Source organism: Amphiprion ocellaris, chromosome 2 (genome assembly GCF_022539595.1).
Source record: "Amphiprion ocellaris isolate individual 3 ecotype Okinawa chromosome 2, ASM2253959v1, whole genome shotgun sequence".
Classification (NCBI taxonomy): domain Eukaryota; kingdom Metazoa; phylum Chordata; class Actinopteri; family Pomacentridae; genus Amphiprion; species Amphiprion ocellaris.
In genome coordinates this window covers 36,595,485-36,611,546 of record NC_072767.1, presented here as the reverse complement: position 1 = coordinate 36,611,546, position 16,062 = coordinate 36,595,485, and the positions used below count along the sequence as shown (strand labels likewise).

At 41.1% G+C, this 16,062-nt stretch overlaps 1 protein-coding gene across 8 annotated transcripts in view; it reads left to right on the top strand.

The window, feature by feature from the left end:
• suco (SUN domain containing ossification factor) overlaps nt 1-16,062 on the top strand; it is a 45,413-nt gene that overhangs the window by 25,776 nt on the left and 3,575 nt on the right. For 3 of the 8 annotated variants that reach the window (XM_023283851.3, XM_023283849.3, XM_023283848.3), the window contains 15 exons: nt 203-270; nt 376-483; nt 1,485-1,590; nt 3,083-3,103; nt 3,398-3,453; nt 5,079-5,170; nt 5,539-5,604; nt 7,798-7,881; nt 10,664-10,748; nt 10,898-12,274; nt 12,401-12,488; nt 12,600-12,704; nt 14,596-14,750; nt 15,005-15,096; nt 15,910-15,965. In XM_023283851.3, the coding sequence (XP_023139619.2) occupies nt 203-270; nt 376-483; nt 1,485-1,590; nt 3,083-3,103; nt 3,398-3,453; nt 5,079-5,170; nt 5,539-5,604; nt 7,798-7,881; nt 10,664-10,748; nt 10,898-12,274; nt 12,401-12,488; nt 12,600-12,704; nt 14,596-14,750; nt 15,005-15,096; nt 15,910-15,965 (2,559 nt within the window). The remainder of the gene's footprint in view (nt 1-202; nt 271-375; nt 484-1,484; nt 1,591-3,082; nt 3,104-3,397; nt 3,454-5,078; nt 5,171-5,538; nt 5,605-7,797; nt 7,882-10,663; nt 10,749-10,897; nt 12,275-12,400; nt 12,489-12,599; nt 12,705-14,595; nt 14,751-15,004; nt 15,097-15,909; nt 15,966-16,062) is intronic. The other 5 variants (XM_035954468.2, XM_035954467.2, XM_023283852.3 and 2 more) reach the window with 3 other exon arrangements.

Below are 16,062 nucleotides of genomic sequence, written 5' to 3'. Positions count from 1 at the left end.
AACAGTCAGAAATAACAGGAAAATAGATATGTTTCTCTCAAATATGATAACAAACATGTTGCCTTTTATTGTATGGGGACCAAACTTAATGAGAACCCCATTCATAGCCCCAAAAAACCCCGTAGGTAAACAGAATAAATCAAAAATGTGATGTTGATGGTGGTGGTAGATGCTAATTGAACATTCTCCATCTTTTTTTCAGAGCACTTCAGCTATTCTCATGGAGAATATGGACCTATACATGCTAAATCCGTGCAGCAACAAAATCTGGTGGGTGCCAATATGAAATTTGTCAGTAACAGACCCTGATTGAAGGTGATGCAACATTCATGTGAGTTTATCTTTTAATAATACTTAGTTTTTACTTCCCTGCAGGTTTGTGATAGAGCTCTGTGAGCCCATTCAAGTCAAGCAGCTGGACATTGCCAACTTTGAGCTCTTCTCATCAACACCTAAAGACTTTCTAGTCTCCATCAGTGACAGGTATACTGTCAGAAGTCCCTCATAAGCTGACATATGCTCAAACAACACTGAAATCAGCATGTTCTCACAGGCTATATAGTGGACACACACAAAGCTCTTCAGTCCAAATTTCCATAATGTTGTTTTCAATTCATTATCTCCTGCAAATGATTAACAAGTAGTGACTGAGTATATGAGAACAAAGGGTTAATGCATCACTGAAGTAAAAGCTTTAAAAAGTGCTTTGCGTTTTCATATTTCACTCCTTATGTGATGATATAAATGTCACTATGTAAATTACTTTATGGTTGATAGTTGCTTTTTTGGTGGGATGAAGATTTCTAATGAAAAAGGTTGTTTCAGAGACTCTATACCAACATTTCACTTTAATTGCAATAATACATTTAATGGTTTACCTTTTTTGTTAGTTTCTTAGTATTTTTTACCGTTACACAAACAATTGTATCCAATATTAAAGGATCTCAGACAGGTCTGTGACTAAAAAGTAGTTAGTTTGAAACCAGTTAAATAAGATGTTTCAGTGTCTACCTTGGAGATCCACTCAAAGAAACACAGATAAATGTCAGGCGAACCGGTGCAGCCAGAAAATGTTTAGTCGCACATGAACAGATTGCTGCAGTGCTACATTTTCATTCTTGAGACCATCACTTGCTGGTGCACATTCACATCCTCAAACAGCACCATGTAATTTCATACCATTCCTGTCCACAAGACCAGCTCTACTTAAAATCGCCTTCTTCCTCCTGTATTATCACCTCTAGCTTTAGTGCAGTCAGAGCCGCTGTCGCTTTTGTTCTCCTGAACAAAAACGATTTAGGATTTATTTCTACCATCATCCTGATTCTTGACTCATTAATAAATTCCACCCTTTGGCCTGGAACGACAGACCTTCAGTCATAAAGAAAACAGTGACATTTAGAAACACCCTGTGAGAACATGTTTGAAGTAATTCATGACCCTCAGCCACACACATCTTACTTTTTGCTTTGCTCTGTTTGCAGGTATCCCACCAACAAGTGGGTAAAGTTGGGTACTTTCCATGCCCGTGATGAGCGGATAGTCCAGAGTTTTCCACTGGATGAACAGCTTTACGCTAAATATGTCAAGGTACTCCTGTTATCCTTTCTTTTCTTGCTAGCGTTATATCACAAGGGGATAAAGGATGAACAGTAACTTCATTGTCAGCAGCATTTACACACACAGCCATTCATATATACAAGTTAAGGCTGTATTTAAGGCTCTGGGGACCCTCTTATGACTTCATGGTAATTAAGCCATGCCATCAGGGCTGACTGTAAACCCTCCTTTAAATGGATGAACAATGGTGACTGTGAGGGTGTGACAAAGTTTCACTTGTAAGAGCTGAAGACACGTTACACTGGTTATATTTAAGACTTGAGTGTCACGATTGATTTGGTCAAGTGTGTTGTAGTTACAGAATATTAAATCACACAGTGTGTGACATTTAAGGATTACAGTTGTTTGCCTTCGGCCCAAGTCGCTTACAGCTGTTCCTGCTACGATTAATTTAAATTTTAGATTCTTAAACATTTGATTTTTATAACTGAATGCAGGATCAGTAGTGTACAGGTATGAGCAAGAGAACTGAACAAACAAGCAACCTTAAAATAGTTTTCTGTGGCTTCAGTGGGGCTTTTATTTTACAGTGCAGTTTACCAAGCTTACAACCGTTTTTTGTATCTCTTAGAAATCTTTCCCATCACCCACTCGGACTGCAGAGTTTAGTCACTGCTGCCTGCATCTCTCCATCTACAATTTCATCTATATTCGTCTGCTTTCAGCTGAAACTGCAGCATGAATGAACAGTGCAAGTTCCTCCTAAATAGACATAATTTCTCTTTTGCCTACCTTTTTTAAGCGTGAGCTCCACCCTCACTGTCTAAATCATGCGTTGGGCATCTAATCTTCTTGATTTTCAGTTTTTGTCAAGCCGTTCATGAATTTTTGCACAAAACAGGAACATTGATATTCATAATAGAAAACTTCTCTGTATTCATTGGAATATGTGTGGATGTCCTATTCTGAGCTGTCACTCCTCTTCCATTTTAACACTCAGCTCTGCTCGCTAAATATTCCCTGTGAAGACTTATTAAACAGTTTCATGCTCAGACAATTATCCCGTTTATGTGATGAGTGTGGGTGTTGTGTGTGTGTGGGCGCTTCCTGTGATTCATGTGCTCTATTCAGAAGCAATTGTGTTTTTATTATATAATCAGATTTTTTTTTTATTGATGTTGAAGGTTGCATCTGTTTTGAATCTAAGCATCCTAAAACTGTTCATGTCTCATGTTTTGTGTCTTTTCTGAACTTCTAAGTCTGTTTGTCTATTCCTCAGTCTTGCTTGTGCATCTTTCTAGTTGCTTATTAGAAACATCTCTCTAGTGTTTTGCCTGTGGAATGTTAGACCACGACTGAGTATATTTCAGCAGTGTGTTTGTCTTGTAAAAAAAGAAAAAGAAACGCTGAACTGTACGCAGATTCTTGACTTGCTTGTAGCTTGAATTCATCTTTACTGATTTCTTTTTCTTGTTTTATTTCTCTCTCCTTCTGTCCCTCTCTTGTCTTCCTCTCGCATCAGATGTTCATCAAGTACATAAAGGTTAGCACTCTTCTCCTCCAACTGACGGAGGTTACAATGAGCTTTAAAAACACACTCTTATAATGGTGGTACACTGTAATGGGTGAGCTTCAGCAGAGAATCATCATTAAATGCATGTGAAACTTGTAGAACATGCACGCAAGCCATACTGTGAAAGCTTGACAATTCTAATGTTTATTTGGTGGATTATGGGTTTATGACTTGGGCACATATTATATACATTTGGGGGATTGACATTGTTGTTAATCTGCAGGTGATACTTTCAGTTTAACAGTTGATCCTTTTTTCCTTCAGGTTGAACTCCTCTCTCACTTTGGATCAGAACACTTCTGTCCCCTCAGTCTAATCAGGTAAGATCCCAGACAGAAATGTAAATTTTTGCCTTGCATGACATTACAGAGGAATAGGAGGAACTTAATCTAATTTAGGACACCAAAAACACCCCATAAATGGCCACACACTTATACAAACATTTTCAGCTCTGTACTTCCTTTGGTCCTCAGCACTACGTCCACCAAGTTTGAAGTGGATCGGATGCATGCTTCTGGAGATATACAAAAAACTGAGACACACACATGCATGCAAATACTTTCATTTATTTAGTGAAATTTTTTTGAAGAGGGACAGCTACTTACCTTAAGTTCCTCTGCTTGCCTTGGAATAGTAAGAAGAAGCTTAAAGCTATTGCTTCTTTCGTTCTTCTGTACTACACGTTGCTGCATTTCAGTCATGATTTCAGAAAATCACTTCACTGTAATTTTACGCTGGTGAAAATACTCTTTTATCATCCAGAATAGTCACTCCAATGTCTTAGTTTACAGTACACTGTAGCCAGGAGCTGTGCAGCATCCTTAAAAGCCAGTTACTATTAGATTGCACAAGGAATGTCTGCTTTTTTTTGTTGGTCACTGTGATGCTTATTCCTGCTTTGATTATATTCAGCATATGGCGTTAACATGGAGAACAGAGAAATCTGGTTATTCATATGTATACATGATAACCACTGATGTCCTTGTCACTGACTACTGCGGGCAGTTTGAGGAGGTGTCTGTTATGTTTACAAAACAAACCAGCCATTAAATTTCACTTTCCCATATCTGTAAGCACAAACTTCAGTGAATGTGATTGTGGGTGTTAATTTAGCACTTTTAAATGTTGACCTCAATGCTAACTGGTGTCAGGCTGTCACCACATAGGACAAGAGAACTGTGGATGAAGATGCACTGCTGTGACTGGTTGGATAGTGTCAATAAGGGTTTCTGAAATCGGGATATGATGTTTACAAACATGTAAATGGGATATTTTAAAAACCCGGTCAAAACCAGGACCAGGACACTCAAGTCATTGTTAACACAGTCATTCTACACAGTGGTTGTTTGCAGTGTTTGCCTTCTGAAAATACCAAAAGTGGTAACATAACTAATGTGTCTGGATCTGTTCTATGTGAATCCATAGCCAGTCATCCAATTAAATGCACTGAATGAGAAAGTTGAATTTCATTTTTTTTTTTTTTGCCTTATATTGTTCCGTCCGCATGTAGTGGAACACACAACACAAGTGTTCTTCCTGCTTTTTGAGGCACAGAGTTCTATTTATACTCTGGGTCATGAGGGACGTTTTCTGCTGTTGGGGTTAAAGGGGCTGTAAAACCCTGCAGTTGTGTTTTACAAGGAGGTCAGCACACATTTACTACAGATTGTCCACCGCAAATACTGCAACTAAACCATGAAATTCTATATATGTTTGAGTCTGTTTACCTTGGATAGAATTTTTACAATTAGGCACACCCCTTAGAATATGCAATGAGTATAATTTAGTTGAATTTTTGGTGCATGATTTGAGCAGTATGTTTCATAAAACTGCATTACTTCAACAAAAGACTCCACTGCCTCTGCTGTGTGGTAATTTCAACCTATAACCTTTTCTGTAGGTCTGTTTGCTTGTATAACACAGTATTTGTGTGTGTTTTGTGTAGGGTGTTTGGCACCAGCATGGTAGAGGAGTATGATGAGATAGCAGATTCCCAGTACCCTTCAGAGAGACTAGAGTACTTGGATGAAGACTATGGTAAGAATACTGATGTGCTGCGTATCTTTTTTTTGACTGTCATTTTTTATTTAGCTAAGAACAGAGTGCATCTGTTAATAGGAGTATAACTGAACTGCCTCACCCACAAAACAATCCATGCGTTTCAAATCGTTACAACACAAAGGACTCAGAGGAATGAGTCAGCTTACATTCTTGCTCTCTGAATTAGTTACCAAATACCTTGGGTCAGAGTCAACTATTAACATCCACTGACCTTTTGCTGTGGAGTTTCCTTAATCTGTGTCTTATGTTTGTTTTCAGTTGAATGGGATTTCATTGAAATGTGTGAATTTTTAGGTGGATGCATGCATTTAGCCAGATATAACCTGCTCTGTGTTTCTCTTTAGACTATCCTCCTGGCTACCAACCATCAGAGGACAAGGCTTCTAAAAACCTGCTTGGTTCAGCAACCAGTATGTACATCCACACACATGCTTATGCAGCTACTTTTTAAAAGACCAAATGACAGCAGATATGCCACAACGATGCAGTTGATATTAGCAGAGTTGAGCTTGGTTTGCATGGCTATTTTTAGGATGACTGAAGGAGGAATACTTTAGCTCTATGAAAATCTTTGATTGAAATAATCCTGTCACCTCTGCTACAAGTGACACAATGTAGAGAGTCACACAGTTCAAGTATCTTGGAATTTGGTTTGATAACAAGCTGACAGTTAAATTTCATGTGACCAAACTTGTGACAAGGACAAAGAATTGTTTTCTTTTACAGAATTAAATAATTTTTTCCACTGATTGTAGAAAGATGTTTCTTAAGGCAACTTTTCTGTCAGTATTGGATTATAGTGATACTTTATACATGCATGTCTCAGCTGACACTTTAAAGCCCTTGAGTACTGTTTAACACACTGCATTGGGATGTATTGCCGACGACAATTCTAACTGCTGATTTTGAGCTGCATGCTGGGGTTGGATGGCCTCCACTCTTTGTAAGGAATTTATTTATAAGACCCTCACTGTTTTTTACCCACTTACATTACTTTATTGGTGTCTTTCAATGCAGATGTTTACCTTTACCAAACGCACTCAATTGAAGTCGCAGATATTGGTTGTTTTTACTAAGCTTAGAAAATCCAGTTTTGCACCCAGTGCACCTACTACCTGGAATGACATGCAAAACCGTCACAAGTTGACTCATTTTCATCCTTAGGGCAACGTAGGTATTTAACCGTTTGAACACTAAGCACTTTCTTTTTTGCCCTTGTCACATTTTTACTTACCGTGGGCTCATTTTTCACTGAAATATGAAGACCTGCACCTCTATGGACACAACTTTACCGTGGCTAGAAGTAGACAAAAATGTCTTCTGTGCAGTATAACAAAGTTAGAAAGCCATACATCATAAAAAATAGACCAAAACTAGGGTTCAATTTCTTTGATAATTTGTTCTATAAAATTGAAAAAAAAATAGAATTGATATGTACAATATTTTTCCAAGTGACTACTATTACCAATATTTAAAAATGTGAATTTCTCATGCTATAGAAAGGCAATTTAACTTGTGCTGTTTTTCATTTTTACAACACTACAGCACTTCACCTCATTCACCAAGATGAAAGATACTTCACCCCACTGAATATATCTTCCAACAGCTTGCTCCACTGTAGCCATTTTGCACCACATATTTATTTTATTGATTGCATTTGTTGATTTTTTCCCCCCTCCCAGTCCCTCCTGTCATCATCTTTCTGCTCTGTGTAAACACTGCCTGCAGTTCACCTGAAAACTCACCTTTGTTCACAGCAAACATGGCCTCATGGATTAACTTAGGAGCTCAGAATTTTGTTACTTATAGAATCTGTTGCAGACCACTTATTTTTGGTGAATTATTTCTATTTCTTTTTGCAAATTCTTGCTATGATAAACCGCTTCATTTACATGCTTGGGTGACTTCAGACCAAAGTGTAATCATAACAACAGTTGCAAAACAGTATGTAAAAGTAGATGAATTAGTCTCTGTTGTGTATACATGTTTGTTTTTCATGCCTTTTCTGTCTAAATAAAGCGACCACAGACTTCAAAGTAGATGAGGCTCCATACAGTTGTTGGCACAGCAGCACAAGCACCCATCAGTAATTTCCTTGGCTAAGTTAGACATGGACTCATTTTAGTAGGGCGCAGTTGAACATGTCCTCAATATTGGTATCACATATACACGGAGTCTGAGATTTTTAGCTTTCGGAAATTTTACTGGTCAGCTTTTTGTTTTTTCTTAAACCACACACATGCACAAATACACTGGTGCCCCACTGTCTCCTGAATTAGCAAAGGGAGGACTGGTGCACCCCCCTCCAAGCATACTGTGCACATAAATCTTCAGGCGTCTTACCAGCAGCACAGGGTCACCATTTTTGTCTTTGGTTAGGCTGAGTCAACCCACAGTGTGGGAAAGCCTGGAGGGAAAGTAAAGTAGGGGAAATAATGTTGAAGAAGAACAGCATCATCATAGTAACGGATGGGACTGTAACAGAGAAATGCAAAAACCGAGCTCACTGTTTCTTTGATATGTGTTTAGCCTCAAGCTGCTGCCTGTCAGAAACCTCATGTCTTGCCAATTCATTTTATTGTGTGTGTGCTCCTTTCTTTCAGATGCCATCCTAAACATGGTAAACAACATTGCTGCTAATGTGCTCGGCGGAAAGCCAGAGCTGGAGGGTGGAGCAGAATCAGGAGGTAATCATCTCTCAAACTCTTTTAGATGTCCACTTTTGAGATTCTCCCCTGAATCCTGTCTTAACATTCTGAACACGGCACATTTCTTGCTGCAATGCCATGCTTTATACACACATTTTCAGCTGTCTTGCTTTTGTAAGTGTCTGAGGCTGTTACCTGTTTTGTTTTATGCAATTAATTGATCTGCCATGTGTTCAGTAAATCACTATAGATACCAAATATACAAAAACAAAAGCCTGACATAAGTGTTGCTGCTGTGGTCTCCAGAGTTTTAATACCATTCCTGATGGATTTGCACAGTAATGAATAAAAGATTGCCTCGTTACTTAGGCTTTAATTTAATTGGTGCAAGCATTAGCTGAACATTTTTTGTACAGATAAGGAATGTCTTAAAAGAAGTGTGCCTTCACATGCCTTAGCCACCTAACTGTGATTTCCTTTCCCTTTTTTTGTACTTTGAAGGTGAAATATATGCATTAGTGACCTACAGACTGCAGAAGACACCGACATATGTTGTTAACCAAACCTTTCCCAATAACTTCTACCTACTGATAATATCTGCTGTGGGTGAGGTGAACTTTAAAAATACCACAGTACTTGTATCATGCAAGCTGCTTCCATGACAACAGTTTTCAAAGACACAGTAGCACCCTAATTAAAGTCAAAGTTATGACATTATTGACTCAGCTCCTTTACGCATTCTCTTTTGTTAGAAAGTTAGGACCCTGATGTGCAGTCACTTGAGTTCTCTTTGAACAGCTGCTCCCTGTCCTAAGGCAACATGATGCATAACTGGTTTATCAGTATTAATCAATCAGTTGTTTCAGAATCAACAAGATCAAAAACTGAGATCATTAATCATGATTTGCGTATCAAGTTTTGATGTCAGTAACGAACTTGCCCTTGGGTGCACTTGCAATTGGGTCACCAATACCTCAGTAATAGTTGGCATTAAATAGGTTTTCAGTAATCTGTTTTTTATACCGTTTGTTTTTGTGAATGGCAATCGCAGTTACAAACATGTGAATGAAACGCTTTAGTTTTGGCTGAGGTGGAGTTCATTCATCTGAAGAAAATGCAATAAAATGAGATGAAAACATATTTTACAAGTAAACAGCAATGATCCCAGAGATGTTTCATCTTCCTCTGCAGACTCATTATTCTGGCGTGACATTAAAATGTACTTATCCACATTTTCTGTCTTTATTAATAATTTACAATCAATTCCACCGTCATATAGAAGACTGAGATTGTGTTGTTGCTCTTTGCCTGCTCTCTCCTTACATATACTTACGTACACTCTTTGGCTTCCTTTTCTCTCCCTTTCTCTGCCTCAAACCAACGGCCTGTCTGTCTGCCCACATGTTGTTTAGATTAACTGCTTTGAAAACTGGGTCATTTTATTTGCTTCTCTAAAGTGTAAGCATATGCATAGCCTGAATGTTCTGGTGTATATGTGGTGAAAGAGCCAGATGTTTATTTGGCTCTTGGCAGGAGACCTCCTGGAGCATTTCAGCAGAACTTTGTCTATCTATGTTTTACTTCTTGGCAGAAAACTCGGCTAAATTCGGACTGAGAGGGGGCCTGTGACGCCCAGCCTTTCGTAGTTTTGTTTACCACACAGACACTTGCATCAAGAATGACTGTCTTTACTCAGCTTTTCTCCAGTGGGAATCACTTAAAGGAAATAACATCTGATTTCACCTAGTTTTTACAGTTACTTTTTAGATTTCTCTTTAAGCAAGTAACTAAGATTCATTTGGGAGTGTAAGGTTTGTAAAAACTGGATCTCCTTAAAAAAAGTAAATGTATCTTTATTTAAATGGGAGTCTTGTGTTTAAAGGAGCAGCTGTTACTGCCAGCTCTCTGCAGTTACTGTAGCTTCTGATTCCCATTTACACCTGCAGAGAGTGAACCCCTGTAGGAGAGAGATCAGTTCTAACTGGACCGGACTGGTTCACGTTTTTTTCCTCCTTTTCCCAAACGTGGGCGTTTCAGCCACACAGTGTAATGTGTATCTTCACTGTGCCTCCTACAGCAGCACAGTATTGGCGAGGGGAAACATGCCGTTGCCAAGTCGAGGCCAATTCACAGTTTGTTCATCCCCATGCAGTGATGGTCCAGACTTTGAGAGCGGACAGTAGCTCTATTCATACTACAATAGCGATGCAGACAGGCATATTTTCCCTTATATCAAAAGCAGAAAAAACACACATGGCTCCTATGGAGTTTTCTGAACATCTGGCTGTGACTTGGCACATTTTACAGAGTGTAGCAGCTGGTTATAGTTTGGGCTGTAACTCCCTGTCAATGTAATTATTCCTGAGGTGTTTTGAGCACAGTGGGTGGACATAGTAAAGGATACCTGGAGAATTTAGAGCCTCACAGTCTGTTTTGATAGAAAGCATGTATGCTTTAAGCGCCTCCAAAGTCCGGCAGCAACTGCTTCATCTAAAACTATAGTATTAGTGAATTTTAAATGTGCGGATAATGACAAATCTTGTTGCACAGCTTCTCCTCAAAACAAGCATTTGGTTTGAGCATAGTTTGTTGTCCTGGTACATATGTAGTCACGTGTATTCGGTTGCACGTGGACATTCGCAGAGGAGTTGGTGCAGACCTTTACGGATTTGGGGAGGTGACAGCATTACATTATGTGTACCATTGCAGACGTGGATGCAGAAAGCATGAATTGGCCTTTATGGTCTGTATAATCTTAAACTGTGGCTATGTTTTACCGGTGACCTGTTTGGTTATTTTTGCCCATTTGTCCAAATTCCAGGTAACACAACAGCAGAGGGGACTGAAAAGAAGGGGAGCACAGACGCTGCAGCTAAACCAACTGAAGCCACTCACGACTCTGCAGTGTAAGAACTATAAAAGACAAATAAACCCCTTTCAGTGTAAATTGTGTAAATGAGTTAAAGTTAAGATACAAGTGCATTTCCTTTGCTGTGTTGTTTCATCCACTTTTCCTCTAATAAGGCAGTAAGTGTAAACCATGTTTTTGCCTCAGACTGGAGCCTGCAAAGCTAGAACAAGCTGTGACTGAGGAGGACACACATGTCTCCGGTGACTCTTCCACATCTTCCCCCTCATCATTTGAATCCGAGGAGGGCAGACAGATTGTCACTCTGGTCGAGGAGGAGGAGGACGAAGAGCCCAGACAGTCGACTGTCACTCTGATGGAGGGAGAGGAGGAAGAAGAGAAGAGAGAGGAGGAGACGAGGAAGGAGGCAGACAGGAACCAGTGGGAAAGCCAGACATACTGTCCTTTCTCCTCCTTCTCCTCCCTGTCTCTGTCCTGCATGGCCACCCTGCCTGAGCTGCTCCATCGCTGGTGCTCCGCCCGGCTGGCCAAGGAGAGACTGCGCAGCCTTAAGAGGAGGCATCTTAGCTCTCAGACACAGACTCACCCTGTTGTGAACACCCCTATCCTCACACACACACCCCCACAGATCCCTGTTCCTTCCCCAACACCTCCACAAGAAGCTCTTCCTCTCACAGAAAAAGCTCCAGAACCTGAGGCGCCTGTTAAAGGCCAAAATGAGGGGAAACCTCTAGGTGAGGTACACATCACTGATACAAATCTTAACATTCACACACCTGATGCACACACTCCAGAGCTCAGCATCCTCCTTGAGCCTAGCAGAACCTCCACCATCCCTCCTCACAGTTTCTCAGACATCCAAAGCTCCCTGACACGACCTACCCCGACCCATGAGGAGATGCTGTTACCTCCATTTAAAGATGGAGCCCTGGACCCTCTCCTGACTCCTCCCCTCCAAGCTGGCTCCATCCCAGAGACGCAGCAGGCCAGCAGTGCCACCCCGACTCTTTCTGTCAGCACTCCCCCACAGCCTCTGTCTTCTGAGACGGCCTCTCCTGGTGTTGTGGTTCCCTCTGTTAAAGAGCAGCCTGTTCAGCCTCTTCCCACTGCAACAAGGCCTGAAGACCTCATCCCCCCTCCCACTGAACTGCCAACAGCTGTCCCACCGACTGACACTCAGACAGACACAGTTAAGTCGGGCACAGACAGCGGGGACTCTCAGAGACAAAGTGTTCAGGCTTCTCAGATCCATGGGGAGCAGGGGGACTCTCTCTCTCAGACAGTAGAGCCCCATCGGGTGGATGACACAGTGGAAGAGTTCCTGTTAAGCACTAATGGGAACGGCAACATCCACCGGACAGCAACAGACTTCTATGCAGAGCTGCAGAACGGTGGCGATTATAACGGTGGAGCAGTGAATGGGAACAGCGTCTTATTGAATGGAGGAGCTGTTCACGGATCCAGCCAGAAGGAGAGTGTGTTCATGAGGCTGAACAACAGGATCAAAGCTCTGGAGATGAACATGAGTCTGTCCAGCAGATACCTGGAGGAGCTCAGCCAGAGGTAAAAGCATTGCACCTCCTTAAACATATCGCAAAGTGAAGTCATGAGAGAAATCTTACTGTTTCAAACCTTTGTGATCATGGGAGAGATTCTCATCAGTTGTGATTTTGCATCTGGGCTTTCCAGGTACCGTAGACAGATGGAAGAGATGCAGAAAGCGTTCAATAAGACCATCATCAAACTGCAGAACACCTCCCGCATGGCTGAGGAGCAGGTGACTTTGCTTTAACTTAATCAAAGGAAAAGAAATTAATTAATAACTGCATTTATGGCTGTGACAGACAACTAAACAGCTGTGGCTTGTTCCTCCTGTGTCTATTTTTAGGATCAGAAACAGACTGATTCCATCCAGATCCTGCAGAGCCAGCTGGAGAACGTCACTAAACTGATGCTCAATCTCACAGCTACAGTCAGCCAGCTGCAGAGAGAGGTAACACACCCAGTTTAGTTTGTTATAGGGCGGCCCCAAGTACTTTTCTTGTTGACTAGTAATTCAAGCCAGTAGTCTACTATTTGTTGCACATTTATGATATGAGTTTCATTATCTAAATATAGTTTTTTAATGTATCAGTGTTAACATTGTTATCCCTGTGCTACATTACAGAGAAATGCAAACCTGCTGTTAATAATGAGCTTTTTACAATATAAACAACACAAGTGCACGCCTGAAGTGAGTGGCAGCAAAAGTTGTAATGATTTTTAATATGTCTGGGAAACCAGCATGCAGACTTAACGTTTTACTCATAAATCACACAGTCAGCTCGTGAGCACCTCATCCTCAGTAAGTTATCACAGAAACTATAGGAGTCTACCTCAGTGTAGCCAACAGTGTGTCACTGCATCGCGCCAGCTCCCAAGTGCTGACCACTGTATTGGTGGTTTGTAAGATTTTTGCCAGCGCTGTCTGTATTTTTACCTTTCTGTGTGGCTGCCAAGGCCCACCGAGGACCCTAAAAAGACCCCTAAAAATGAGACTAACAACTTCAAACTTAACGTTGCACTTCCTCGAGTCTGTGGCAAGTTTGAAACAGATTGGATGCACAGTTATTGAGAAAGGGAACAACAGAGAACGACAAACAGATCCCGTGATTTATATTTAGATTAGTGAGATGTGCGACTCATATGTTCTGTGAAGTCTCTCCAGCAAGCTGTTAACTGGGACCAGAGACAAACCATCTGTTCAGCAGTAGTGCATTAGTAGTTTTCAGATTGCCTGACACTGCTAAGAGAAGGAGATGTGGCATTTGGTCCAATAAATGCAGAAAGGTCAAGAAGGCATCAATACACCTCTATTCTAACTCACCACATGTAGACTGCAGGTACAAGCCTGCCATTTCTGGCACCATGGCTGTGTTGCTGGGTTTGGTGACACACAGGCAAATGTGACTGGCTAAAAGAAATTTGAACAAGCCAGAGCATTTCTTTCCCCTATGGCACAATAATAATGAGGTGCACAAGACAAACATATGGTAGCATTTGGTGTTATTTTAGGTAGTTGCACAGATATCATATTCATATCATATATGAAATAAATATATATAAACATCATATACCCCATTATGTTTGATATTTGCAGAATTGGCTTTTTTCTGACCCCGTATGCTCTTCCAAAACACGCGTTGTGGGGTGTCTGAATTCAGCGGAAAATATCCCACTGACCTTCAGTAGAAGCATACATTTACAAATGATTTTCCTGGAAAGACTTTCCATCATTTTCTGTGCCTGCAAGGATTAAATATGCAGGTTTATGGGGGAAAAAATGCATGTGGAATGCAGTGGAGGGGAGAGCTCACTGTCAGGCCGCTGCCAACAACTGTGAAGGAATTTCTATTAAATTTATACATCACACCCCCAAAACAAACCAGGATAGATTCTGTATTTCATTCTGTGCCGCTTCTACCACAAACACTTAACAGATTTTATAGGTTGGACGTTTTGCGGAGAATTCTTCAGGGCAAACTAGAAGGATTTCAGCAGTAAGGTCAGTTTTGAGGATACAGTATAAAACATCCTAACCGGGGAAACAATTTAACACTGTATTGCGTCCTTAAACAGTTTAGATGGTCTTGAATGTACCAATATAGTCTTCGCTATCAGAATGTAGCACTAGAAGACATTGCTGATGTTGCCTTGCAAAAGCGCCTCCACTCACAAAAGGCCCGGCCGAGGATGCTAAAAAACACAAAAAGGCCCCCAAAATGGTCCCCATTCATCCAGTTTGCTTCAGTAAATTACACTGACACAAAGTCTGGGATTTATTAGTGAGATGTGATTTTCTCGAGCAGCATTTCACAGCTGGCTGTTGAACTTTCTCTCTGCAGGTATCCGACCGTCAGAGCTACCTGGTGGTGTCTCTGGTTCTGTGTCTGTCTCTGGGGCTCCTGCTGTGTTTGCAGTGCTGTCGCAGCTCGTCTCCCAGCCCCAGCACCAATACTGCTGCTCTTCCCAAGAGCAACCACTACCCTAGCCCCAAGAGGTTTGTTTCACACACGCACTCCTGCCAATACAAAGCACGCTTTGTTTTGCTTTGCACTGCATTTGATTCGCTGTTTATTGTTCAGCTTCCCTCAGATCTGTCATTATGATCCCTACACCCAGTTTTAGGACTCTGCTTTTGAATAGAACGTTGGATTACTTCCATGCTAAAATTATGTTTATCAAATGCTGTCACTCCTGTCCAACCACTAACTGTTGCACATTGTAAATGACAATCTTTTGTTTCCTTGTCAGATGTTTCTCCTCCTATGATGATATGAGCCTAAAGCGCAGGGTGACCTGCCCACTTGTTCGCTCCAAGTCATTCCACCTGTCTTCAACAGAAGGTAAAGAGCCCTTCTCCTAATTCACAAATGTGCATAAGCTAAAACAAGTCTCTCCTCAAGCCTACCTTCTCTATTTTTCCATCTATGTGTTTGAAGTCTATGTATTTCTCCTCCTTGCTCTGTCACTGAAACATAATCAAGGCTTGATACTACAGTCATAGTGTGCTGTAAAGACGATGTAATCGCGCCTCTTTCAAATTAGCTGCTTTCGAGGACTGCAGTTCTCTCCAAGCACTACCCACTCTTTCTTCATTTTTCCATCTCTCACTCTCTGCACCTTCGCTGTTGCCTCTCACACGTGTTGCCAGACTTAGTGGCAGATATCTGCGGTGTTGCCAGCGTCTTAAGCAACACACGCCCACAGGGAGAGGCTGTTACAAGCAATAAAAGAAGCAAGCGTTTGACTCATGCAACCTAAAACTCCCCCTGCTGTTCATTATCCCTCAACTCTGTGTGTGTGTGTGTGTGTGTGTGTGTGTGGGAGAGTTTGCCCTTGAGGCTGCGAGGCTGTCATTGCCAGCTTGTGTCCACATGCAGGCTTAAGGAGTGTAATAATAGAGCACAATGCTTTGCTGGCTCATGGTAGACATTTGCAAGTAGTAATCAATAATAAAATAACACATGCTTTTCTGCGATTTCAGCTTAATGTTAGTCAAATTAATTGTGCTACCTTTTGTTGCCACAGTAGGTTATGAATAGAAATGTGTTTGTGTCATGAATAATACTACTTGCAAGGTCTCTTCATGCTTGTTACATGTATGTATTCCTGTTTCCCATTCCATCATTAACCTGGCCCCTCTCTCCCCTCCCCAGTAGGTCCAGATGACTTGTACATTGTAGAACCTCTAAGGTTTTCTCCAGAGAAAAAGGTACAGTGTCTGTTGGCTGTGATGGCCGCCTTACATAAGTGTGTTTTTCTAGTGTCAGTCAGTCTGTACAGTAAGTGTGTCAGAGCAGGGAGTAACT